The sequence below is a fragment of the Anomaloglossus baeobatrachus genome, chromosome 9 (assembly GCF_048569485.1).
Source record: "Anomaloglossus baeobatrachus isolate aAnoBae1 chromosome 9, aAnoBae1.hap1, whole genome shotgun sequence".
In the NCBI taxonomy this organism is placed as follows: Eukaryota; Metazoa; Chordata; class Amphibia; order Anura; family Aromobatidae; genus Anomaloglossus; species Anomaloglossus baeobatrachus.
Window position 1 is genome coordinate 25,512,399 of NC_134361.1, and position 26,233 is coordinate 25,538,631.

The 26,233-nt window shown below is 44.1% G+C and overlaps 1 protein-coding gene across 42 annotated transcripts in view; it reads right to left on the reverse strand.

Moving 5' to 3' along the window:
* The window catches only part of LOC142250958 (uncharacterized), a 345,599-nt gene that overhangs the window by 296,463 nt on the left and 22,903 nt on the right, over window positions 1-26,233 (reverse strand). For 36 of the 42 annotated variants that reach the window (XM_075323314.1, XM_075323336.1, XM_075323323.1 and 33 more), the window contains 20 exons: window positions 25,529-25,567; window positions 25,166-25,204; window positions 24,113-24,151; window positions 16,333-16,383; window positions 15,023-15,070; window positions 14,654-14,704; window positions 12,477-12,527; window positions 12,246-12,296; window positions 10,610-10,660; window positions 10,453-10,503; window positions 10,198-10,284; window positions 9,926-9,976; window positions 9,741-9,788; window positions 9,541-9,591; window positions 8,617-8,664; window positions 8,004-8,054; window positions 7,667-7,708; window positions 7,334-7,384; window positions 6,010-6,060; window positions 4,742-4,792 (listed from right to left, as the gene is read on the reverse strand). In XM_075323314.1, coding sequence (XP_075179429.1) covers window positions 4,742-4,792; window positions 6,010-6,060; window positions 7,334-7,384; window positions 7,667-7,708; window positions 8,004-8,054; window positions 8,617-8,664; window positions 9,541-9,591; window positions 9,741-9,788; window positions 9,926-9,976; window positions 10,198-10,284; window positions 10,453-10,503; window positions 10,610-10,660; window positions 12,246-12,296; window positions 12,477-12,527; window positions 14,654-14,704; window positions 15,023-15,070; window positions 16,333-16,383; window positions 24,113-24,151; window positions 25,166-25,204; window positions 25,529-25,567 — 1,002 coding nt within the window. The remainder of the gene's footprint in view (window positions 1-4,741; window positions 4,793-6,009; window positions 6,061-7,333; window positions 7,385-7,666; window positions 7,709-8,003; window positions 8,055-8,616; window positions 8,665-9,540; window positions 9,592-9,740; window positions 9,789-9,925; window positions 9,977-10,197; window positions 10,285-10,452; window positions 10,504-10,609; window positions 10,661-12,245; window positions 12,297-12,476; window positions 12,528-14,653; window positions 14,705-15,022; window positions 15,071-16,332; window positions 16,384-24,112; window positions 24,152-25,165; window positions 25,205-25,528; window positions 25,568-26,233) is intronic. The other 6 variants (XM_075323317.1, XM_075323308.1, XM_075323313.1 and 3 more) reach the window with 5 other exon arrangements.

Sequence of the window (26,233 nt, forward strand, 5' to 3'; positions counted from 1 at the left end):
GGTGGAATGGTTGTAGTTGTTGGTTGCTCTGTGGTAGTAGGTGGTATGGTTGAAGTTGTTGGTTGCTCTGTGGTAGTAGGTGTCAAGGTTGTAGTTGTTTGGTGCTCTGTGGTAGTAGGTGGCATGGTTGTAGTTGATGGGCTTTCTGTGGTAGTAGGTGGTATGGTTGTAGTTTTTGGTTGCTCTGTGGTAGTAGGTGGCATGGTTGTAGTTGTTGGTTGTTCTGTGGTAGTAGGTGGCATTGTTGTAGTTGGGTTTTCTGCGGTAGTAGGTGGCATTGTTGAAGTTGGTTGTTCTGTGGTAATAGGTGGCATTGTTGTAGTTGTTGGGTGCTCTGTGGTAGTAGGTGGCATGGTAGTAGTTGTTGGTTGTTCTGTGGTAGTAGGTGGCATTGTTGTAGTTGGGTTTTCTGTGGTAGTAGGTGGCATGGTTGTTGTTGTTGATGGGCGTCCTGTGGTAGTAGGTGGTATGGTTGTAGTTGTTGGCTGCTCTGTGGTAGTAGGTAGCATGGTTGTAGTTGATGCGTGTTCTGTGGTGGTAGGTGGCATAGTTGTAGTTGATGGGTGTTCTGTGGTAGTAGGTGGCATACTTGTAGTTGTTAGTTGCTCTGAGGTAGTAGGTGGCATGGTTGTAGTTGTTTGCTGTTCTGTGGTAGTAGGTGGCAATGTTGTAGTTGGGTTTTCTGTGGTTGTAGGTGGCATTGTTGTAGTTGGGATTTCTGTGGTTGTAGGTGGCATTGTTGTAGTTGGGTTTTCTGTGGTAGTAGGTGGCATGGTTGTTGTTGATGGGCGTTCTGTGGTAGTAGGTGGTATGGTTGTAGTTGTTGGCTGCTCTGTGGTAGTAGGTAGCATGGTTGTAGTTGATGCACGTTCTGTGGTAGTAGGTGGTATGGTTGTAGTTGTTGGTTGCTCTGTGGTAGTAGGTGGCATGGTTGTAGTTGTTGGGCGTTCTGTGGTGGTAGGTGGAATGGTTATAGTTGTTGGTTGCTCTGTGGTAGTAGGTGGTATGGTTGACGTTGTTGGTTGCTCTGTGGTAGTAGGTGTCAAGGTTGTAGTTGTTTGGTGCTCTGTGGTAGTAGGTGGCATGGTTGTAGTTGATGGGCTTTCTGTGGTAGTAGGTGGTATGGTTGTAGTTTTTGGTTGCTCTGTGGTAGTAGGTGGCATGGTTGTAGTTGTTGGTTGTTCTGTGGTAGTAGGTGGCATTGTTGTAGTTGGGTTTTCTGCGGTAGTAGGTGGCATTGTTGAAGTTGGTTGTTCTGTGGTAATAGGTGGCATTGTTGTAGTTGTTGGGTGCTCTGTGGTAGTAGGTGGCATGGTAGTAGTTGTTGGTTGTTCTGTGGTAGTAGGTGGCATTGTTGTAGTTGGGTTTTCTGTGGTAGTAGGTGGCATGGTTGTTGTTGTTGATGGGCGTCCTGTGGTAGTAGGTGGTATGGTTGTAGTTGTTGGCTGCTCTGTGGTAGTAGGTAGCATGGTTGTAGTTGATGCGTGTTCTGTGGTAGTAGGTGGTATGGTTGTAGTTGTTTGTTGCTCTGTAGTAGTAGGTGACATGGTTGTAGTTGTTGAATGCTCTGTGGTAGTAGGTGGCATGGATGTAGTTGTTGGTTGTTCTGTGGTAGTAGATGGCATTGTTGTAGTTGTTGGGTGCTCTGTGGTAGTAGGTGGCATGGTAGTAGTTGTTGGTTGTTCTGTGGTAGTAGGTGGCATTGTTGTAGTTGGGTTTTCTGTGGTAGTAGGTGGCATGGTTGTTGTTGTTGATGGGCGTCCTGTGGTAGTAGGTGGTATGGTTGTAGTTTTTGGCTGCTCTGTGGTAGTAGGTTGCATGGTTGTAGTTGATGCGTGTTCTGTGGTAGTAGGTGGTATGGTTGTAGTTGTTTGTTGCTCTGTAGTAGTAGGTGGCATTGTTGTAGTTGTTGGTTGCTCTGTGGTGGTAGGTGACATGGTTGTAGTTGTTGAATGCTCTGTGGTAGTAGGTGGCATGGTTGTAGTTGTTGGGTGCTCTGTGGTGGTAGGTGATATGGTTGTAGTTGTTGGGTGCTCTGTGGTAGGTGGCATGGTTGTAGTTGATGGGCGTTCTGTGGTAGTAGGTGGTATGGTTGTAGTTGTTGGTTGCTGTGTGGTAGTAGGTGGCATTGTTGAAGTTGTTGGTTGCTCTGTGGTAGTAGGTGGCATGGTTGTACTTGTTGGTTGTTCTGTGGTAGTTGGTGGCAATTTTGTAGTTGAGTTTTCTGTGGTAGTAGGTGACATGGTTGTAGTTGTTGGCTGCTCTGTGGTAGTAGGTGGAATGGTTGAAGTTGATGGGCGTTCTGTGGTAGTAGGTGGTATGGTTGTAGTTGTTGTAGTTGTTGGTTGCTCTGTGGTAGTAGGTGGCATTGTTGTAGTTGTTGGTTGCTCTGTGGTGGTAGGTCGCATGGTTGTTGTTCTTGTGTGCTCTATGCTAGTAGGGGGCATGGTTGTAGTTCTTGTGTGCTCTGTGGTAGTTGGTGGCATGGTAGTAGTTGTTGGTGGCATGGTTGTAGTTGATGGGCCTTCTGTGCTACTATTTGGCATGGTTGTTGTTGATGGGCGTTCTGTCGTAGTAGGTGGCATGGTTGTGGTTGTTTGGCTTTGTGTATTATTACTGCCTAAGCCCAAGGAAGTAAAGACAAACAAATCTTTGATGCTTAGCAATAAAAGAGGAGAATGTGAATATATGCAACTAGCTGTACTACCTGGCTTCGCCCCGGGTTAATAACTGTTGTTAACAAATTATAATGTATTAACATTCCCGGGATAGAATGTATAAATAGAATGTATTAACGCCCGGGATAGTAACTGTCTCTCTGTTTCTCTCCCATTCTCTGTCTGTCTCCCCCTCTGTATATATCTCTCTGTCTCTCTCTCTTTTTGTCTGTCTGTCTCTTTCCCTGTCTGTCTCTGACTGTCTCTTTCTCCATCTGTCTCAGTCTCTTTCCCTGTCTGTCTATCTGTCTCTTTCCCTGTCTGTCTATCTGTCTCTTTCCCTGTCTGTCTATCTGTCTCTTTCCCTGTCTGTCTATCTATCTCTGACTCTTTCCCTGTCTGTCTCTTTCCCTGTCTGTCTCTTTCCCTGTATGTCTCTTTCCCTCTTTCCATCTGTCTCTTTCCCTGTGTCTGTCTCTTTCTCTGTCTCTTTACCTATCTTTGTCTGTCTCTTACCCTGTCTGTATCTTTCCCTTTCTTTCCCTGTCTGTCTGTTTCCCTGTGTCTGTCTCTGTCTCTTTGTCTGTGTCTGTCTCTTTGTGTCTGTCTCTTACCCTGTCTATGTCTGTTTTTTACCCTGTCTGTGTCTGCCTCTTTCCCTGTCTGTGTCTGCCTCTTTCCCTGTCTGTGTCTGTCTCTTTCCCTGGCTGCATTGTGACACACCAACATTCCATATAAGGGCGTGGCTGCGCATTCTTCTGAAGTTCTGGGTGCACTGTGGCTCCCAGGTCCATTCGCTTTAATGGAGGCAGGTTTTTTGGCGAATAACTGTAAAGAGCGGAGTTAAAATGTCCCCTCAAAACATAGCCTATGACGCTCTCGGGGTCCAGACGTGTGAGTGTGCAAAATTTTTTGGCTGTAGCTGCGACGGTGCAGATGCCAATCCCGGACATACACACACACATACACACATACAGCTTATGTAGATAGGGGCAAAATTGATTGGTAAATTTCAACACGCGGGGTTAAAATTTAGCCTCACAACATAGCACCCGGCACTGCCCGGGATAGTAACTGTCTCTCTGTCTCTCTCCCATTCTCTGTCTGTCTCCCCCTCTGTATATATCTCTCTGTCTCTCTCTCTTTGTCTGTCTGTCTCTTTCCCTGTCTTTCTCTATCTCTTTCCCTGTCTGTCTATCTATCTCTTTCCCTGTCTGTCTATCTATCTCTGTCACTTTCCCTGTCTGTCTCTTTCCCTCTCTTTTCCTGTCTGTCTCTTTCCCTCTCTTTGCCTGTCAGTCTGTTTCTTTGTCTGTGTCTGTCTCTTTGTGTCTGTCTCTTATCCTGTCTGTGTCTGTCTCTTTCCCTGGCTGCATTGTGACACGCCAACATTTCATATAAGGGCGTGGCTGCGCATTCTTCTGAAGTTCTGGCTGCACTGTGGCTCCCAGCTCCATTCGCTTTAATGGAGGCAGGTTTTTTGGTGAATAACTGTAAAGTGCGGGGTTAAAATGTCCCCTCAAAATATAGCCTATGACGCTCTCGGGGTCCAGAAGTGTGAGTGTGCAAAATTTTGTGGCTGTAGCTGCGACGGTGCAGATGCCAATCTTGGACATACACACATACACACACACACACACACATTCAGCTTTATATATTAGATGGACATATTTAAATAATTGAAAAAAACGGTTTAATATCCCCTCATTTTTATAACAAGCCACAATAAAGCAGACTACTGGGGGATGCAGACTGTAGCTGCTGCTTTACCTGCTCTGGTTATTATTTTATGATTTTTCTCAGCCTTGCCAATACTTAACATGGCGGTGATGGGGCTGGAAGTGCCCACACCAGAAAAGCTTGCTGATTGGCTGCTCTGGAGAATTTCAACAAGCTTTATTCAAATGACAAACCCGAACATGAATTGGACCTGCAGATAAAAATCTGTGTTTTCAGGTCTGAGTCCTAGATACTGGGGGTTGTTTGGCATGAACTTCAAACTTTATAGTTCATTCATGCCTATTAATGACCACAATTCCAAATGCCCAATAGTAACAAATGAGAAGTCAACAAACTCTACTCACCAGTTGTCACAACAGAAGTAATTGTGGTTGAGGTCGTTGGTGTCGTCAAAACTGTAGCAAAAAGCAAAGTTAATAATATCAAAAATGCCAGAAACAAATAGTGTCCCCCCCTCTTCCCCCTCAATTTTATTTCTTCTTTTTTTTCTTAGGCGGGCTTTACATGTTGCGACATCGCTAGCAATTGCTAGCGATGTCGAGCGCGATAGCACCTGTCCCCGTCGTACATGCGATATCTGCTGCTTGCTGTCGTAGGAACATTATCGCTACGGCATTGTCACACGCACATACCTGGATGGCGATGTCGCTGTGACCGCCGAACAATCCCTCCTTCAAGGGGGAGGTGCGTTCGGCGTCACCGCGACGTCACTAAGCGGCCGGCCAATAGAAGTGGAGGGGCGGAGATGAGCGGGACGTAACATCCCGCCCACCTCCTTCCTTCCGCATTGCCGGTGGACGCAGGTAAGGATATGTTTGTCGTTCCTGCGGTTTCACACACAGCGATGTGTGCTGCTGCAGGAACGACAAACAACATCGTACTGGCAGCAGTAACGACATTATGGAAATAAACGACGAGACACAGATCAGCGATGTTTTACGTTTTTGCACTCGTTTGTCGCGCCTAGGATTTACACGTTGCGATGTCGCTACCAGCGCCGGATGTGCGTCACTAACGACGTGACCACAACGATATATCGGTAGCGATGTCGCAACGTGTAAAACCTGCCTTAGTGTCAGAACATCCAAAAACTCACTGATAGTAAGAAGTGAAGTTAATCATAAAAACATAGCGCCAACAAACAATGTTTCTCCCCTCTGAACATTTCATTTAAGTTTTTATTTATTTTTTTTATGTTATGTTCACCTCATTTTACTAGTGACAAAACAGTCAAAATCTCACTAGTAGTAAGAAGGAAAGCTGTTTTATTTAGAGTTTTGATGTATCAGGAGCTGCAGCAAAATGGAAAGTTGTAAAACCAAGTTAAAGGGAATCTGTCACCAGATTTGGTGACTATAAGCTGCGGCCACCACCACTGGGCTCTTAAATACAGCATTCTCCTCTTTCGGCCATCTTTGTCTCCCTTCTTCTGAGGTTTGGGTGCATGACGGGTACTATTTCATCCACGCTTGCCGGCATTGAGGTCCTGCGCAGGCGCACTTTGTTCTGTCCTGAGCCGGGCAGATCAAACTATTGTAGTGCACCTGCGCAGGACCTCATCTTGCTTTAGTCTTTTTTTTTTTTTTAAATGACAAAAATACGTAAAACTTACCAGTAGTAATAGGTGAAGTAGTTGTAGCTGAGGTTGTGGATGTCATCGTAGCTGAAGACAAAAATGCAAAGCAATTAATCTACAGGAATCGGAATAGTAACAAAACTGTTTCTCAGTTATGTTTGACTCATATTATTTATATCTCACTTAGAATGTTTTGTTACTTTTTTTTTTTTTTTTTTTTGGGGGGGTTTGAATTTAAATGTTAAGGTTCCTAAATTTCAAAACTATCCAACACCCAATAGTAACAAGTGAGGAAACAATTAGAGCTATTATATTTTATGAAAATGAGGATCTTCTTCTTTGTGATCAGTCTCCCGCACTTAGGGAGGCTTTGCACGTTGCGACATCGCACGTGCAATGTCGATGGGGTCAAATTGAAAGTGACGCACATCCGGCGTCGCAGTCGATATCGCAACGTGTAAAACCTTTTTAATACGATGAACGAGCGCAAAAGCGTCGTTATCGTATCATCGCTGCAGCCTCCGACATTTCCATAATGCCGGTGCAGCGACAGGTGCGATGTTGTTCCTCGCTCCTGCGGCAGCACACATCGCTGTGTGTGAAGCCGCAGGAGCGAGGAACATCACCTTACCTGCCTCCCGGCTGCAATGAGAAGGACGGAGGTGGGCGGGATGTTTACATCCTGCTCATCTCCGCCCCTCCGCTTCAATTGGCCGCCTGCTGTGTGACGTCGCTGTGACGCCACACGACCCGCCCCCTTAGGAAGGAGGCGGGTTGCCGGCCAGAGGGACGTCGCACGGCAGGTATGTACATGTGAAGCTGCCGTAGCGATAGAAATCGCTACGGCAGCTTTCACTAGATATCGCACGTGCGACGGGGGCGGGACTATCGCTGCAGCATCGGTAACACATTGTTACCGATGTCGCAGCGTGCAAAGCCCGCCTTAGAAGCACCGGACCTTAGAAATACTCTACCTGTACTGTATTAATATAACTATTGGGGTTAAAGGTTCATATTTTCTTGTACAGAGCTAGAAATCTCCTGCATAGTAATACATTTACAAAGGTTTTCATAGAGTCAGGAAATTTATTGTAATCATAAGAAACTAACACATAATTTTAATAAATATGTGTAACTCAAAAATCCTATTATATTCCTTCCCTTTTACCTGACACAAATGGTTAAATTTCTTCAAATGTTCCAGTGACTTTTCCTTTATTGCCTCGCGCCCTCCCTTTTCGGCTGTGTAGTGTCTGATTGAATTTCTACATACAAGACCGTTTCCTGCATCTCAGCAGTAAGAGATCGGTGATGAGAACGTGATCACCCCAAAGGCCAGGAAAAAGGGCTAAAAACTTACTAGTGGTCTCCGGAGAGGAGGTCGTAGTTGGGTTTGGTGATGTAGTTGGAGCTGAGTCATAAAGAGAACAGATATTAAACATCTCAATTATCAAAATTGTAAACAAAAAAACCCACAAAGTTATTTTCCTCTTCGTTTGTTTTTTTTGTCTTTTAGAATAAAATGTATTAGTGAGTGAGATGTAGTCGGGGTTGTGGATGTAGTAGGAGCTGGAGAAAAACAGGGAAATAAATTATGTGATTCATTCCAGTAAATAATTTTTGACGCATATGGGGAGATTTTTATCTTTGTTTTCTTGTTTTGCTTTTTAACGACAAAATACTCAAAACTCACCAGAAGTCACAGAAGAAGTGATTGTGGTTGATGTTGTTGGAACTGTATAAAAAAAAATCAAAATTATTAATATCAATGTTTACACAGCAGTTGAAACGTCTTCACCCCCAGTGAGAGCCATTCAGAGACTTCAAGTGGCCGAGCACGGAGTGTACCTGAGCACCCGAATGCTTAATCAAGTGGTTAGCATACACAAAGCACTTGAACTTTGACACAAACGTTTTAAAAGTTTGTCTTCAGGTTTGAGTTCCGGACATCCAGTGTTTGGTACCAATCCAAAACTTTACAGTTTGGGGTCACTCATCTCAAGTTATTGACAAAACATCCAATAACTCACCGGTAGTAGGAAGTGAAGTGGTTGAAGTTGGAGCTGTTGATGTATCAGGAGCTGCAGGAGAAAAGCAAAGATATTAAAGGGGTTATGCACTACATGGACAACCTTGTTCGTCCTCGTAAACATAAATAAGCATATACTCACCTCCGGTGCAGCCACGGGTCCAGCAATGTCTAAAGCTGCGTTCCCGGGGCCATTGTGACATTGTTATTACATGTGGGCCTCGAGACCAATCAGTACCCAGCATCTGTCTCCCCACCTTCGGACATTTGAGCAGAGTGTGAGTGCTGCTCTGACTTCCTACTCAAAAGTCCGCAGGCGGGAAGGAGGAAGTTGGTGCTGATTGGGTGCAGGGCTCCCATGTTATACAATTTCCCGTGGGCTCTGATAACGTGGTTTAGACATTGCTGGAACACCGGCTGCACTGGAGGTAAGTATAGGCTTATTTAGTTTTTTGGGGATGAACAAGGGGAATGAGTACGGGTGGTCCAAGTAGTGGACAACCTTTTAAGGAAAAGCAATCAAATTACATTCCTTGAGAAAGTCTCATTCTAAACATTTGCCAAATTTGCATTTTATTTTTAGTTTTTTAATGACAAAATTACTCAAAATTTACCAGTAGTAATAGGTGAAGTTGTAGCTGACGATGTGGATGTTGTCGTAGCTGAAGACAAAATGTCAAAGTTATTAATATATAAAAATCGAAGCACAAACAAAAATGTTTCTCCCTTCTGTTTGTCTCATTTATGCACCACTTAGAATGTGTTGTTACTTGTGATTTTTTGGCTTCTTTTTTTTTTTTTAAATATTGGAGTTTCATCCTTTGCCAAGTCTTAAGGCCGCTTTACACGCTGCAACATCGCTAGTGATGTTGCTACCTATCGCAACCGCCCCTATTGTGCGTGCATCACGGGCAAATCGCTGCCCGTGGCGAACAATATCGCTAGTACGCATCACATGCACATACCTTCCTAATGATGTCGCTGTAGCCGGCGAACAAACTGTTTTCTAAGGGGGAGGTTCGTGCGGCGTCACAGCGAAGTCACACAGCAGGCCACCAATAGAAGCAGAGGGGTATAGAGCAACCACATTAACGTCACTCCCATCTTGTTGCCGGAGGACGCAGGTACGGTGTTGTTCGTCGTTCCTGGGGTGTCACACGTAGCAATGTGTGCTGCCTCAGGAACGACGAACATCCTGCGTCCAAAATGAGCAACGATATTTGGGAAAAGAACGATGTATCAACAATCAATGATTTTTGCCGTTTTTTTGGATCGTTAGCGGTCCCTTGTAGGTGTCACACACAACGACGTCACTAACGAGGCCGGATGTGCGTCACGAATTCCATGACCCCAGCGTTATCTCGTTAGTGATGTCGTTGCATGTAAAGCGGCCTTTTAATTAAATTCCAGATCTAATGACATTACTGTTTCTTCACACTGAGTCCTGTATACACCATCACATATTTTCTGATTTATAAGAAGTTTTATGTGTCTGTTTTCTTGTTTTACTTTTTAATGACAAAATACTCAGAACTCACCGGTAGTCACAGGAGAAGTGATTGTGGTTGAGGTTGTTGTTGTCGTCGGAACTGTAAAAACAAAGCAAAATTATTAATATCAATCATAGCGGTAACAATGTGTGTCCGTCCCTCTGTACTTATCACTTAGAATTTATTTATTTATTTATTTTTTTTTTCCTCCTTTTTTTTTTGTTATTGTCAGAAATCCAATCACTTACCGGTAGTAAGTGAAGTGATTGTAATCGGAGCTGTTGATGTATCAGGCACTGCAGCAAAAGGCAAAAATATTAAGAAAAAAAATAATCAAACTACAGCCCCTGAGGAAGTCTCATTCTAAACATCTGGGGAATTTGGATTTTGCTTTGTACGTTTTTATTAAATGACAAAATTACTCAAAACTTACATGTAGTAATAGGTGAAGTAGTTGTAGCTGAGGTTGTGGATGTCGTTGTAGCTGAAGACAAAAAGGGGAAAGTTTATTAAGCTACAGGAATCGGAATAGTGACAAATATGTTTCTCAATTTATGTCTCTTTTAGATTGTATTGCTATTTTTGCCTTATTTTGTTTGTTTTTATCTTAATAAATTGTCAATCTTTAGCAAGATTTATATTAAATGCCAGATCAGATGAGGTTCACATATGTACACACTGTATACGGTGTATACCATCACTTACTTGGACACCAGCGGCACTTCAGGAGACTGCAGCCATCTGCATACAGGAAAAACGGTGGACAGTCCGCAAGGGAGCAAATACACGAAACTGCCGAAAAGATGAAACATGATGTTATTATCATCACTATGGGATATTCTAGAATATTCTGCTCTTTATCACCACAGTTTCTCTCATATATGTAGAATCTGCCTCATGGACGTTCATTATTGTCATTAATATAAAGAATAGTGCAAGGAAACGAGGACAAAAACGTACTAGTGGTCTCCGGAGTGGAGGTCGTAGTTGGGTTTGGTGATGTTGGTGGAGCTGAAACGGAAAGAGAACACTTATGAAACAACGTCTCCAATCTTCAAAGATATTTCCTTCTTTATATAATTTTTTGTCTCTATAATAAAAATTATATAAAACTTACGAGTAGTAATAGGTGAAGTAGTTGTAGCTAAAGTTGTGGATATCGTTGTAGCTGAAGACAAAAAGTTAAAGTCATTCATCTACAGACATCACAATAGTAATAAAAAATATTTTCCGTTGAGGTTTTTCTCATACTTATGTGTCAGAATGAATTCATAGTTGTGGGTTGTTTTTTTTTTTCCTTAAATTATAGAGTTCCAATCTCCATCAAGTTTTATATTAAATTCCAGATCTAATGTGTCATGAAAACTGTTATGAAAAATCATGAATCCCTAAGAGGTTTCTATACCATGACATGTTAATCATCTCAAAGTCATTATTATTATTATTATTATTATTATTATTTATTTATAGAGCACCATTGATTCCATGGTGCTGTACATGAGGGGGTTACACACAGAATACATATACACTTTACAATAGACAGACTATCACAGAGGGAAGAGGGCCCTGCAAGGGCTTACATCCTAAAGGATTTTGGGGAGGAGACAGTAGGTGGGGTGTAGGTTGGGCGGCAGCTCCGCACGGTGGTGGGGCGGCAGCTCCGCACGGTGGTGGGGCGGCAGCTCCGCACGGTGGTGGGGCAGTGAGGTCATTGTAGATTATAGGCATTTCTGAACAGATGAGTTTTCAGGGTCCGTTTGAAGTTTGCAAGTGTAGTAGATAGTCTGACGTGTTGAGGCAGTAAGTTCCAGGAGACTGGGGATGCTCGGGAGAAGTCTTGGAGTCAGTTGCATGAGGAGCGAATGAGAGAGGAGGAGAGAAGGAGATCTTGGGAGGACCGGAGATTATGTTTTGGAGTGTAGCGAGAGATTAGTTCAGAGATATACGGAGGAGACAGATTATGGATTGCTTTGTAGGTCAGGGTTAGTAGTTTGAATTGGATACGATAGAAGATTGGGAGCCAATGGAGGGACTTGCAGAGAGGAGAAGCGGGGTGGTATTGAGGAGAGAGGTGGATCATTCGGGCAGCAGAATTAAGGATGGACTGGAGAGGGGCGAGTGTGTTAGCAGGGAGACCACAGAGGAGGATGTTGCAGTTATCGAGGCGGGAGATTATGAGGGCATGCACTAGCATTTTTGTAGATTGGGGATTGAGGAAAGGGCGGATTCTGGAAATATTTTTGAGTTGAAAATGGCAGGAGGTGGTGAGGGATTGGATGTGTGGTATGAAGGACAGGGCAGAGTCAAAGGTCACTCCGAGGCACCGAACTTTGGGTGCTGGGGAGAGCGTGATGTTATTAATTGTAATGGATAGGTCAGGTGGAGAGTGCAGGGGAGATGGAGGAAAGATGATCAGTTCAGTTTTGGCCACATTAAGCTTTAGGAAACGAGAGGAAAAGAAGGAAGATATAGTCGATAGGCACTCTGGGATTCTGGACAGCAGAGATGTGACATCTAGACCAGAGAGGTAGATCTGAGTGTCATCAGCATATAGGTGGTACTGAAAGCCATGGGACTTTATGAGTTGTCCCAGGCCAAATGTATAGATAGAAAAAAGTAAGGGTCCCAGGACAGAGCCTTGAGGGACACCAACAGAGAGAGAACGGGATGAAGAGGTTGCCATGCACCTATACGTAGTGATGGGCGAATGCGCAGATATCGGCATTTTTATGAGAAAAATTGTGAAGTCTTACTAGTAGGAATAGGTGACGTTGTTGTAGCTGAGGTTGTGGACGTCGTTGTAGCTGAAGATAAAAAAAGCTATTTTATTAATCTACAGGAAACGGAAAAGTAACAAAAACTTTCTTGTGGGTGTCTCTTATTTATGTCTCATTTAGATTATATTGTTAATAGTGATGGGTGAGCGTGCTTGGCACTGCTCAATACTCGGCCAAGTATCACGGGTGCTCAAGAGCCAAACTTACTGGTGGTCTCAGGAGAGGAGGTCGTAGTTGGGTTTGGTGATGTAGTTGGAGCTGAATCAAAAAGAGAGCAGATATTAAACATCTCTAGTATAAAAATTTCAGCCAAAAACATCCACAAAGTTATTTTCCTCTTTCTAAATTATGTGATGCTTATAGTTTTTGTGTTTTTGTTCTTGTGTTACATTTTAATGACAAAGTACCCAGAAATTTGTTTTTTGCTTTAAAGCTTTTTATTATGAAAAAATGCTGAAGACTTATCAGTAGTAATAGGTGAAGTAGTTGTAACTGAGGTTTTCAGCTATTTATTTTTTAAAAAAGTTAAAAATAAGCAATAAATTTCGTTCACCTTCACAACTGTGTCAACTTGTTGATTCTTCACCATAACATTAACATTTTTATCTTTATGTTTGAAGCCTGAAATGTGGGAATAGGTTGAAAAATTCAAGGGGGCCGAATACTTTTGCAAGGCACTGTATGTCCTCTTACCAGAAAAAAAAAATGTTTTGTAGGGATCAGATGTGTCAGTGCTACGAAATCGAGCTTTGATGAGCCTTGGAAGTGCATTGGTTGCACCTCGTCAGAGCACAGAAAAGTATTGATTGATTTGGATGCACCTTTTGCACAACCTCAAGAGAGGAACCATGATGGGTCCTGAATTAATCCCAAGTTTGGCACATTCATGAACTATATAGAAAGGGAATTTCGTAGAAGAGTAGGGGAACACGTTGTTGATGTCCGCCATAACTGTGATACCACACTGGCTGGCCAGGCACACTAGGTACAATCATGGGAGGGGACATACACCAGGTCTCATTTAGGGTTATTGAGGTCATAAAACCAAACCTTAGCGAGTGGACCACAATAAAATTGTAAGTCAGAGAGAAAGTGACCTTTAGGATGGATTCTGTTAATCCTACAGGTCTTAATGAACAGTTGTCGTTTGCATGCTTTTTGTGAGGACTCCATCCTACAGGACATCCGACTATGATAGTTTTCTTGTCCACTTTTTTGCTGGCAGGGATACATAGGGTGATGTTAGGGGCAATCAATGGGGAGTGGGGGCGCCATATTGTCATATAGGGTGCCAACCTCCGCTGACAGGTAGGGCACAGAAGGGGATGTCTTGATAGGGCGAGTATTTCACCCTTTTCTGTGCACCCCAATGGTTTTATAATTTACCAGTTATTTAATTAGCTTGAACACCTAGGTGTGGCTAATTTTAATATTTATCAATAAAAATTTGAGTTTTTTGAGGGTATACTTTTTCTATGTTTTGTTAACAGATTTATGAACTGACGCATTTCGTCCATTTTGTTGGAGATATGGTTTCCCAGATCGATTTCTCAGCTCTGGCACATCACATTACTACAAGTCACGTCCCATTGTAATTGTTGTACTAGAACCTATGCAGCCTTAACACTAGAATCAGTAGTAATATCGTCTTGACTAGTTTTCTTTAAGTTGAACCACTAGATGGCGCAGAATGTTCTGCAAATAATCTATTGTAATAATATAGAGCGATAACCATAAAAAACTGTAAAGGATACGAGACCGGTAAAAATATTAGCTCAGGGCACAGAAAATAAGCCATAACTTAGCCCCGTATAATGAAAATGTTATGTGTCTCGGAAATCCAGGGTTAGCCCAATGAAAAAAGCCCTTAAAACTGTGGGGTCAGGTTTTCCTTTGTCAACTGTAAGGATGAACAATGCAATACGGATTTCAGTGAAAAAGTCTTGAAGTATTTAAGAAAGTTTAAAAGTTAAATTCCAAAGTTGATTTTAAAACTTTACTTAAAGGTTTCACCTCCACCGTGGTGGTGAAACTTACATGTGGTTACTGGTGAAGTGGTTGTAGTTTTCACTTGTGATGTAGAAAGAGCGGTAGGAAAAAGTCTTTGTTATCAAAATTCAAAGTGTAAAATGCAATACATGGACAGAAAGCGTCAAACATAGTGAGAGCCATTACTGCACTTGTGAGTAGCTCTAGGTCTTGGAGGTGGTCCTACATGTTGGTCTCTATATTATTCATATATCCGAATAGAGGAATATGGATATGGATTATCCAACACTTTTAACATTGGGGTCCCAAGTTTTCTTTTGTGTACCATACATATCTGACTGAGCGCCAGAGTATATAACTTGTTTTGACCTTTACCATCGCTAGAAGACACTTACTCGTAGTCGCAGGTGAAGTGGTTGTAGTTGTTGGTTGTGAAGTAGAAAGAGCTGTGAAAAAAAGGCGATCTATAAAGCCTCCATAAATAAATGCAATACTTGGAAAGCAATACCATGCTGAATAGAGGCTGAACTATTATCTACAGAAATCTAGTCCATGACTTGTAGTATTACATTTTTCAGGAAAGTCAGAGAGGCCATTATTAAGCAACCAGTGAACCATCCAGATATCTTTTGTGGCGGAGACTCCATAATCTCCCTGCTCTTACAGTAAAGAATACTTGTCTGTGACGATGGTGAATCCTTTTTTTGGTTTTTAGATATAGAGACTATAACTTTCTTTGACCTTCACCCTTGGTAGACACTTACTTGTAGTCATAGGTGAAGTCGTAGTTGTCAGCTGTGACGTAGAGGAAGCTGTAAAAAAGTCAATGAATAAAGTCACTATATATATAAATATATATACAGTATATAAAAGACAAAAAAGTTTTTAACAACTTTCAAATCCTTATTTTCAAAGTTGATTTTAAAACTCTACTTAAGTTAAATAACGGTTTAATCTCCGCCATGGTAGAGAAACTTACATGTGGTCACTGGTGAAGTTGTTGTAGTTTTCACTTGTGATGTAGAAGGAGGTGTAGGAAAATGTTTTTGTTACTGAGTCACTAAGAATAAATGCAATACATGGACAGAAAGAGTCCCCCGGAGTGAGAGCCATTAGTACACTTGTTTGTAGCTCTAGGTCTTGGAGGTGGTCCTATATATATCCTATATATATATATATATATATATATATATATATATATATATATATATATATATCCTAATAGAGGCATAAAGCTATGGGTTTTCATGTGGTGTTCAGGTCCACACTCGCAGGGTGCCACGTTGGCATCAGATTCTGTTCACATTGAAGAGTCCGACAAGCAACCTGATCTCACCTAGTTGCTCAGCCTCAACTGGCCATCGGTTGAGTCTTTTCACTGCTTTCCAATCCTGCGGGAGTTAATTCCTGTGGAGTGGTGTGTGGCTCCTTGAGACTCAGGTTGCTAATTCCTATTCAGCTGTCTCCTCCCTATTTAAGGTTTGGGAGTCTGTTTGTTGCTGTCGATAGCTTCAGCTTATGCTCCTGTGATTCTGGTCTTTGTGGAAAACCTATTTTTGAAACCAGTAGTTTGCTGTTTTAGTGGTGTGGAAGTTTTGCCGTTGTTTACTTCCTTCCTTATACTATATTTCCTCCCATACACGTATTGTCTCTCCTTTGTGTTTGTGGGCAATGTGTACGAGTTTTGTTTTTGCTCCGTCTGTAGTATTTGTGGGGTTTGTATCTCCATTCCCAGGGTGGGGGAAAGGGGGGGTGGGATCAGGTTTCGGACAGGAGTTAGGGTCACACTGTCGGTCCAGACCTGGCTATAATCAAGCCTACCTCTGGGATAAGGGACACCACAGAGTCCCTAGTCTGAGGGCCAGTTTAGGGGTCCCTGCTCCAGTTACACAGACACCTCCATGATAGGGTTATTCTAATGGGACAACCCTTTTAACACTGTGCTCCTAACACTTATTTTGTGAATCCTAAGCAGGAACAACACCATATTGATTACAGTAAACAGCTGACCGAGCACAAGAGAATATCACTTTCTAACTTTCTTTGACCTTCATCATTGCTAAAAGACACTTACTCGTAGTCGCAGGTGAAGTGGTTGTAGTTGTCGGTTGTGATGTAGAAGAAGCTGTAAAGAAAAGTCAATGTATAAAGTCTCCAAAGGAAATGCAGTACATAATCACATAACATGGTTGATGGTAGAATATTATTTATTAGTTGGGGATACTCTTTAAATGACTTTAAAGAGCATCTTTTAGCAAATTTTTCAGAATGAGCTGGACTCACAATGTAATAGTGGAAGGAAACATTTTTTTCATTTAATTTTACCTCTCCATTGCTGAGACATCAGCAATCAGAGTATTTGGCATCTAATGAGTTAACGTTTGTGACGTTCAAGGGGGTGTTATCAAATTTCAACTCATACAAGGAGAAGTACCCACCCCAAGTAAAAGCTATCTGGTAATACCCACCCTAAGTGAAAGCTATCTGGTAACACCCACTATACCCGCTTCAAGTGAAAGCTATCTGGTAACACCCACTATACCCGCTTCAAGTGAAAGCTATCTGGTAACACCCGCTATACATGCTTTAAGTGAAAGCTATCTGGTAACACCCGCTATACCTGCTTCAAGTGAAAGCTATCTGGTAACACCCGCTATACCCGCTTCAAGTGAAAGCTATCTGGTAACACCCGCTATATCTGCTTCAAGTAAAAGATATCTGGTAACACCCATTATACCCGCTTCAAGTGAAAGCTATCTGGTAACACCCACTATACACGCTTTAAGTGAAAGCTATCTGGTAACACCCACTATACCCGCTTCAAGTAAAAGATATCTGGTAACACCCATTATACCCGCTTCAAGTGAAAGCTATCTGGTAACACCCACTATACCTGCTTTAAGTGAAAGCTATCTGGTAACACCCACTTCAAGTAAAAGATATCTAGTAACACCTATTATACCCGCTTCAAGTGAAAGCTATCTGGTAACACCCGCTATACCTGCTTCAAGTAAAAGAGTAAAAGATATCTGGTAACACCCATTATACCCGCTTCAAGTGAAAGCTATCTGGTAACACCCATTATACCCGCTTCAAGTGAAAGCTATCTGGTAACACCCACTATACCCGCTTCAAGTAAAAGATATCTGGTAACACCCATTATACCCGCTTCAAGTGAAAGCTATCTGGTAACACCCACTATACCCGCTTTAAGTGAAAGCTATCTGGTAACACCCACTTCAAGTAAAAGATATCTAGTAACACCTATTATACCCGCTTCAAGTGAAAGCTATCTGGTAACACCCACTATACCCGCTTCAAGTAAAAGCTATCTGGTAACACCCACTATACTTGCTTCAAGTAAAAGATATCTGGTAACACCCATTGTACCCACCCCAAGTGAAAGCTATCTGGTAACACCCACTTTGACTTAATTAAAGTTAACTCATTAGGTGCCAAACACTTTCATTTGTAATTTCTCTACAATAGAAAAGTGAATTTAAATTAAAAAAAAAGAAAACATGTCCAACTGAATATGAAAATTTGGTGAAAGATATCAAATGATGAAATAAAGGGTTGCGTTATTTATTTATTTATCCCCTGAATAAGGGACCACCATCTAATAACACAGAATACCCTAAGAGGTCTTTAAAAAAAGGTTTTCTAAATCCTTTTGCGTAATCAGATGATATGATTTCAATGAATGACTTCAATTTCCTGAATTTTAGATGCATAATTTCTGTTTAATATCTTCTGTTCCTACAAATAAATTTTATCTTGGTTGATGTATATGATGTCCATACGCATTTCAACAAAATCAGATGAAGCAGCTTTAGTGGCATCAGCAGAACTGACACTCTCTATGGACAAAAAAAAAAGGAGTTGGGCATGTTGAAGTTTCATATGCCTGATCATCTAGTATGGTAAGAGATAAGGTGTTCAGAGTTAAATCTTATTTTCTCTATCGCTTCATTGGGGGACACAGGAAACCATGGGTGTATGCTGCTGGGACTAGGAGGTGACACTATGCAAATAAGAAAGTTGGCTCCTCCCACGTAGTATACACCCACTGACTGGAGCTGAGGAGATCAGTTTTTGCTTAGTGTCCGAGGAGGTTGGATACGCAGGGGCTGCTCTCAGCCCCTCAGGTTTGTATTGTTGTGTTTTATTAATGTTTTCCCTTTGTTTTTCAGACACAGCTCGTCGGGCGACAGGGTGTAATCGCTCACCCTGCTCTCCCACATAGAGACCGGTCGCACAGAAGTGGGGTCCGTCCGCCACTTCCGTTGTCCTCCGTGTCTGTCTGGCAGGACCCTACCCCCCTAACACTTTCAAGACGGTTTGGGGGGCATCCGCACAGAGGGACAGGCGGATGGTCCTTGCCCCCCTCCCCAAACTCTCTCGCTTCCGAGCCTGATTGTGGGGTAGGAGGACGAAGACCGTACCCAGGATGGAGAGGTAACCTTCCGGTCTCCCCTCGACTATGCCCGGGACGACCGTCGAGATGTCTTCGCTCGCCTTCCAGGATGGATCCAGGATCACCTCAAGACAAGCCGGGACCTCAGATAAGTACTCCACTCCCCCCTCCTCTTCCCCGTCCTGGGTTATGGGGAGGGATCCCGGGTATAGAAACCCCACAGCCCCTTCTCCACTTGGATCAGGGGGTCCTACATCTCCCTTAGAGCCCCCTCCACAGGCCCCTCTGTAGTTGGCTTCCCCTGTCGGCCCCCCACCGTGGCGTCCACTACCTGACGTCCCCTCCGGCGACCTACCTTAAAATTTAGCCCCCGGGTCCATTGCGGCCCAGCGCCCCCTCCGGTGGCCCACTTTCAAAATTTAGGCCCCGGTTCCATTGCGGCCCACTCAGTGTCCACGCGCCTCTCCAGGCCACGCCCCCAGCCGGAATCCTGTCCGCGCGCGCGGGCTTTTCAAATTTCCCGCCTCTTTTTTCTCGCGCGGTCCCAGTCCTCTTCCCGGCGTCTGTCGTCATTTCCTGGCGCCAATCCTCGGCGCGCGTCATTCCTGTGCCTCCACTGGACCAGGCCCTTCCCTCCGGGTAAGCGACGCTGCTGCCGCCGCGAGGCCCGATACTCCCCGCCCGGGTAGGTCGACTCTGCAGCCGCTGCAGGACTCGAGCCTCCGACCGGGTAAGCGCCGCTATCGCCGCCGCCGCGCCTGTGCCTCCACCCGGGTAAGCGCTGCCAGCGCCGCCACCAGGCCCGATCCACCGATTGGGTAAGCGCTCCTTGCGCCGCTGCGTCCTTCCCTTCCCAGACCACTGCCGCAAGTTTGCGACACAGCGCCCACCCGCAGGCAGTGTTGGCCCCAGCGCACCCTCACTGGCAGGGATTAGTCCACTGCTCCCAAGACCTCAGTGTCAGTCAGCACCCCAGACATCAAGCTGTCATCTCTCTCAGGGCTCATTCCCAGGGTACTGTTGTCTCTGAACATGCAGGCCCATTCACTGTGGTGCTGTTTGTGAAGAAGCAAGTCCATTCACTATGGTACTGGTTGTGAGGGAGCAGGCCCATTTCCTATGGTACTGTTTGGGAAGTGGCAGGTCCACTCACGGTGGTACTGTTTGTGAGGATGCAGGCCCATTCACTATGGTACTGGTTGTGAAGGTGAAGGGGCAGACCCATTCACTATGGTACTGCTTTGGGAAGAAGCCGTATGTCGCACAATTTTATTGTCTCCGGTTTTTGTGATGTACACTCACAGACATTCTCCTCACATCTTGCCTAGCACAGATGTGCTCCTGAATTCTGGGCGTTCACTGTCAGTTTGCCATTCTGTCCCCCAGGTATTATACGCCTGTAGCACTAGTCACTGATCCTATGCGTCCAGCTGTATTATACGCCTGTGGCACTAATTACGGACGTCACTACAGCACTCTAAATCTTCCCAGAGTATCGCTCTTGCGCCCGATTATCCGTCACGTTACGGACAGATTATAGCGCTCTACCCAGCAATCAGAAACCCATATTTCGCTACGCACGTTGCTTACCCAGCGGTCCATGACATGGCCCTTTCCGTGAACGCTCCAGTGTCTCCATGAACCTGTCAGCTTTCCAGTGTGTGTTTCCATGTGCCTGTCCTCTATCCTACGTGTCAGTGTCCCTGCGTGCTACCTGTCTGTTACAGTGCGCAGGTGCTTTTCTCTCTACACCAGTCTTCACCAGTTTGCAAGTGTCACCAGTGTGCCAGTGTTCTTTAGGTACTAGTCCTCTTCTGTGTGCTAGTGTTTCCTCGTACTTGTCCACTATCCAGTGGGCCAGCGTTTCTCTATGCACTGACCTACTCCTGTGTGCCAGCGTTTCCCTGTACCTGTCCACTATCCAGAGTGCCAATGTCTGTTTCATGACCGTGTGCTCCAATACCCAGGTGCTTTGGGGACCCTGCCCGCTATTCCGTGGGCCAGTGTTTCTACGTGCATTTGTTTACTCTGGTGTACCAGTGTTTTCCACGAGCCCTTACACTACTCAGTGTAACAGGGTTTCTATGCGCACCTGTCTACACCACTGTAACAGTGTTGTGTGAACCCTCCCACTGTTCAGGGGGTCAGGTTTCTTCTTGCACCTGTCAGTTTCAGTGTGCTATAACCTTTTCTGTCAACCTGTCCACCATCCAGATTGACAGTTCCATAGACCTGTCCACTTGCTCGTGTGCCAGTGTCTCTATATGTCGGTCCATCTTCCAGGGTGCCAGTATTCACTATCCAGTGTTTCTCTATGCACCTACCCACCATCCGGTGTGGTAGTGTTGCCAGAATGTACCCTCTATCCTGTGTGCCAGTGTTTCTGTATACACCTGTCTACTACAGCGTGAGAGTGATTTGGTGAGCCTGCCCACTTGCCTATGGGCCAGCACTTATCAGCACCAGAAGCCGAATACAGCAACAGGCTTTAGTGCCTTGTTCAACTTTTCCGCTCATTTTCGACCGAGGCGAGAGCTCCATCCAACACTGCCCCATGAGGCGGCACGCCAACAGCTGTCACGTTCAGTGCCAGTATTCAAGATCAATGATCCTGCCCGCTATCCAATGGGCTAGCGTTTCTCCGGACCAGAAGCTGGATACTGTAACAGGTATGTGTTGTTCTGCTCACGACCCAGTGACTCGAACAGTCTACCTCACCTAGTGGGTCATGTATCTTCTTCATCTTCGACTGAGGCGAGGACTGTGGTCTCCATGGACCCCTAACGTGGTACGGCAGCAACGGTCATTAGGTTGCTTCCCAGTGACCCGGGGGTTTTTTCCTACTTCAGACCACCCATTCAGGAAAACAGAAGGTAAGCCAGAATCCTCTGGCCAGTTCATTGTCTTCTCTTTCTGCAGCAGTTATTTACTCACTTCTCAGCGATCTGCATCCATCTCCTACCTCACACCATATGTGTAACGTGATCTCGAGGTAAGGTTACACGCGACCTTCTGACTGGAGGGTCGTGTGATTCACTCCCTGCAGCAACCACGGACCCCAAGACGCAGCACGGCAGCAGCAGTTCTCATCCGGTCGCTTCCCAGTAGTTCGGGACCTTCTCCTACCTTGCACCATTCATCTAAGGTAGCCACAAGGTAGGGCTTTTCTCTCTTGACCGTACGTTGGCTGCATCGCTTCTTGAAGCAGCAGTCATTTTGGTTTTCAAATGAGGTAAGCAAGGGGCAGCCCTGTCTGCTAACCAATATGTTGTCCGTTTTACTTCCTGCCACCTTCCTCGGGTGGTTCATAGTTCTTCTGGTATCTGCCTATTCTTTGGCCTAGACGAGCCTTGGCCGCGCCCTCCACTAGGGTTCCGGCCAGGTACTGTAAAGATTTAAAACCATAGATCGTTACTTACATTCTCTCTCTTTCAGATAGAGATCAGATTTCCTCAGTCCCTTCACAGTCAACAGATGAAGTTAAGAACCAGACACCGGATCGTCTAACCAGTATTGATTTCACGGAGGACCAGCTTCACCAAGGGACTTCTAGTATCCTGACGGCCCAGTCATTGGGCCCACTCTTCCGGACAAGCTGTAAGGTTTCATATAATTGTCTTCTGTCTACTTTCCACAGCAGAATTCTTCAGGGAGACCAGAATGCTCAGGCCACTGGGTGTCTCCACCCGAACACTCAACACTACAGCGAGTGGTCCCCGTCTAATCTGCCAATCTCCACTAACACCTAGACATGACCTGCTTCAGTTTCAGGCCAAGAGGGATCTTCATTTCCCCTGTCCCGGGTCTGCCTCCCTTTCCCTCTCTCGTAGCCATTCTGGATGGCTCTTGGAGAGATGCTAGATCTCTCCGAAGTCCCCGCCATACCAAACTCCGCGACCACTCGCCACCGCTTGGTCTCAGACGCTTGTGCATTTCTGCACTTTTCAATCAGAGTTCCTGCCAGACCATTTAAACTCCCATATTCTGTCATTTCTTTCCCTTCGTCGTCACTTCTGGTGGTGACGCGTTTTATAATAATAATAGTAATAATAATAACATTTTACTCATTCTTCCGTCACTCCTCCGTTTTTTCCTTGCAACCTTCCAAGGATAGGCGTCACTCCTCTTGTCGACTAGCGCTTAGGCCGGTCACATAGACCAACCCTTCCTTGAGTCCCCTCGAAAGGGTTCTTCTTTCTCCCATTACAGGTCATACTTACCAGGTCTTGGGCCCCTTTTTTTCATTCGCAAGAGCCCTCCCCCATAGGGGGTTCTCTTTCCAGTAATTCACTTCAAGGGGCATCTAGTACCCGATTTCAGAGTTCGAGTTTTCCCAGCCTCGCCATTATAGATGCCCGGACTCCCTTCTCCTGTCTGTCAGGTCATAGTGGTAATTGGTTATTGGATTTCCTTGGCTCCTTAACCTTCTCCTTTTTCTCCGGACTTCACAGGTTCTCTAGACCGCTTCTATACACAGGGGATTTATCTCCCGTACCATCTTCCCGCCTGCAGGCTTTTTCGTCCAGTAGGGTCAGATCACTTCCCTCAGGTGCTGTGTAATCAACAGGTCAAGTTCCCCTATGGCGGAATCCCCTCACAGTATCTCGTCTCCCCTGCACCATTTAGGCAGTCGGTTTTCCTTTTAGTTGTTCTGCAGCAGTAAAGGGCCAAGGCTCTGTTGGCCTCCACTTACCTGGCACCTTCCTCTACCAGGTACCCTAGTTCTTCGCTCATTCTTCCTCTCTCAGACGTAGTACCATGGCCTGTCGGGTTTTTGCTCCTAGCCGACCCATTGCTGTCAGTCGCCTTAGATCCTTAGCTTTCTTAGGTACAGATTTCAGAGGATGCAGTTTCTCCCTGATCATCCTATTCCCCAGCACACGGATTTTACACTAGTTCTCAGTACTCCCTAATACTCTAACTCTTCTCCTATACTTCGGCCCCTGGCCGGGTAGGGGTTCTTTATGGGGTCTAGGACCAGGTTTCGGTCACAGAATCTTGTCTCTGCTAACCCTGTTTTCGGGTCGCTTTCTTCCCACCCTTGGGGACTGCTTTAGGACGTCCCATGGTTTCCTGTGTCCCCCAATGAAGCGATAGAGAAAAGTAGATTTTGGGTACTCACCGTAAAATCTCTTTCTCGGAGCCTTCATTGGGGGACACAGCACCCGCCCTTTTCTAAGACTTCAATGGATCCGGAATGTTCTAGATTTCAAGCATCTCCTCGTACTGCTTTTACACAAACTGATCTCCTCAGCTCCAGTCAGTGGGTGTATACTACGTGGGAGGAGCCAACTTTCTTATTTGCATAGTGTCACCTCCTAGTCCCAGCAGCATACACCCATGGTTTCCTGTGTCCCCCAATGAAGGCTCCGAGAAAGAGATTTTATGGTGAGTACCCAAAATCTACTTTTTAGACGAACAATTGTTTAATACTCACTTGTCTTGAGTGAAGTTGTAGTTTTCAATGTTGTAGTAGCTGAGGGAAAATAGTAAAAAATTACAGGAGACAATACAGTTTTTCCTGCAGGTCTTGAGCAATTTTACATTAGTGCTTCTATTCCATCTAAAAAAATGTATATTTTTTCCAAAGAGCCTTGGATTCTGGAGCGTATTACACAGCGGAGGCAGACACTCATACATCATTGTTCTATTTCAGAATTTTTCTTCTATTGATGCTTCTACAAATTATCTTACATTTCGCAGAGTCTATAAGGTGACTAGACACATCTGACTTGTCCTACGGGTGCTTCCGTAAATTGTGCCCAAAGATGCAAATGGGTCCCCATTTTTTATTTCACTTCTTTCTGTGTTGTCCCATGAAGGTACCTTCACTCGTACCGACAGTAAGTCAACTTTTCACATAGACCAAAGCTCTGTCTATGGCTTTAGTTATGTCACTCTGCCTCCAATCTACTTTACATAATATCGTCTAGTCTTGCTCGTCCATCTCTGACAACCAAACATGGCCACAGGTGGAAACCTGGCAACTCTTATCAATGTTTGAAAGTTTTTTATTCACCTTGGTATATGTGTGGATTAGGAGGAATAGCTCCTAAACATTCAGCCAACAATTATCTAAACTGATTGGGCAGATTTAGTTTCCTTGTTACATAGAAAAAGTTGTTATACATAATGCCAAAGATGAGAAAATATTTTTTCAATTCAAATTCGCCAGCTTTGCCAAATTTTTACCAAAAATATGAAATTACTGGAAAATCTAAAACTGCCCTGAAAAGATGCATTACACTCTGAGGTCTCATAGATCATAGCTGTGATGTCCTCTCACTATCCAGATTTGCAAAAAAATGGCTGCTGCAATTCCGGCTTTTGTTTTTATACAGGCTACAGTATTTATCCTGATTATCTGTACTATACCAAGTGATGTTATAGCTGCAAAGCATTATGAAAAAGGCAACCTGGCTTATCCTATATAATCTGATTGTATACTGTTTTAACAAAGCACAATATGTCTTTCATAATGAATACTCACTGGTTGTCGGTTGGGTTGTAGTTGTTTTTAATGTTGTTGCTTAAGAAATAAACAGAAATGAGGCATTATGTACATTTCTTATTTATTAAACTATATGTATAGTAGCTGATTATCGTAAATTAGTTAGGTTTCATAGATTATAGCTGTGACGTCCTCTCATCCAGATTTGCCAAAAAATGGCTGCTGCACTTCCTGCTTTTGCTTTTATACAGGCTATAGTATTTTATCCTGATTGTCTGTACTATACTAAGTGATGTCATAGCTGCAAGTATTATGAAAAAGCCCGCCTGGCTTCACCTATGTATAATCTGATTGTATGCTGTATAAACAAAGTAGAATTTGTCTTCTATAATGACTACTCACTGGTTGTCGTTGGGGTTGTAGTTGTTTTTAATGTTGTTGCTTAAAAAATAAAAGAAACAGAAATTAGGCATTTTGTACATTTCTTATTTATTAAACTATAATATAGTATCATAATAATGATAATAATGAGTAATAATGAAAAATCCCGCCCAGCTACACCTGATTTCATCTGAGCATTCTCTGGCTCATATCATGTTCTGCCAAATGTGAAATGATTGAGGCCATTTTAGGCAATTTGTTGGATTTAGCAAATTCCTAAAATATTGAGATCAATTTGATTTCCAACACATTTATTCAGTTATTTCTATATTATTAAGAGGACGACTCAAAAATATATAATCTTGTTGCATACTGTGTAAACAAAGTAGAATATAGGGTGCTGTGCACGCTGTGACATCGCTAACGATATATCGTCGGGGTCACGGTGTTTGTGACGCACATCCGGAGTCGTTAGCGACATTGCAGCGTGTGACAGCTAGAAGCGATGATCAACGATCTCAAAAACGTCAAAAATCATTGATTGTTGACACGTCGCTCCTTTTCGTAATATCATTGGTGGTGCACGCCACTGGTTGTTCGTCATTCCTGCAGCGTCACATATAGCTATGTGTGACGCCGCAGGAACGACGAACATCTCCTTACCTGCGTCCACCAGCAATGAGGAAGGAAGTAGGTAGGCGGGATATTCCACCTGCTCATCTCCAC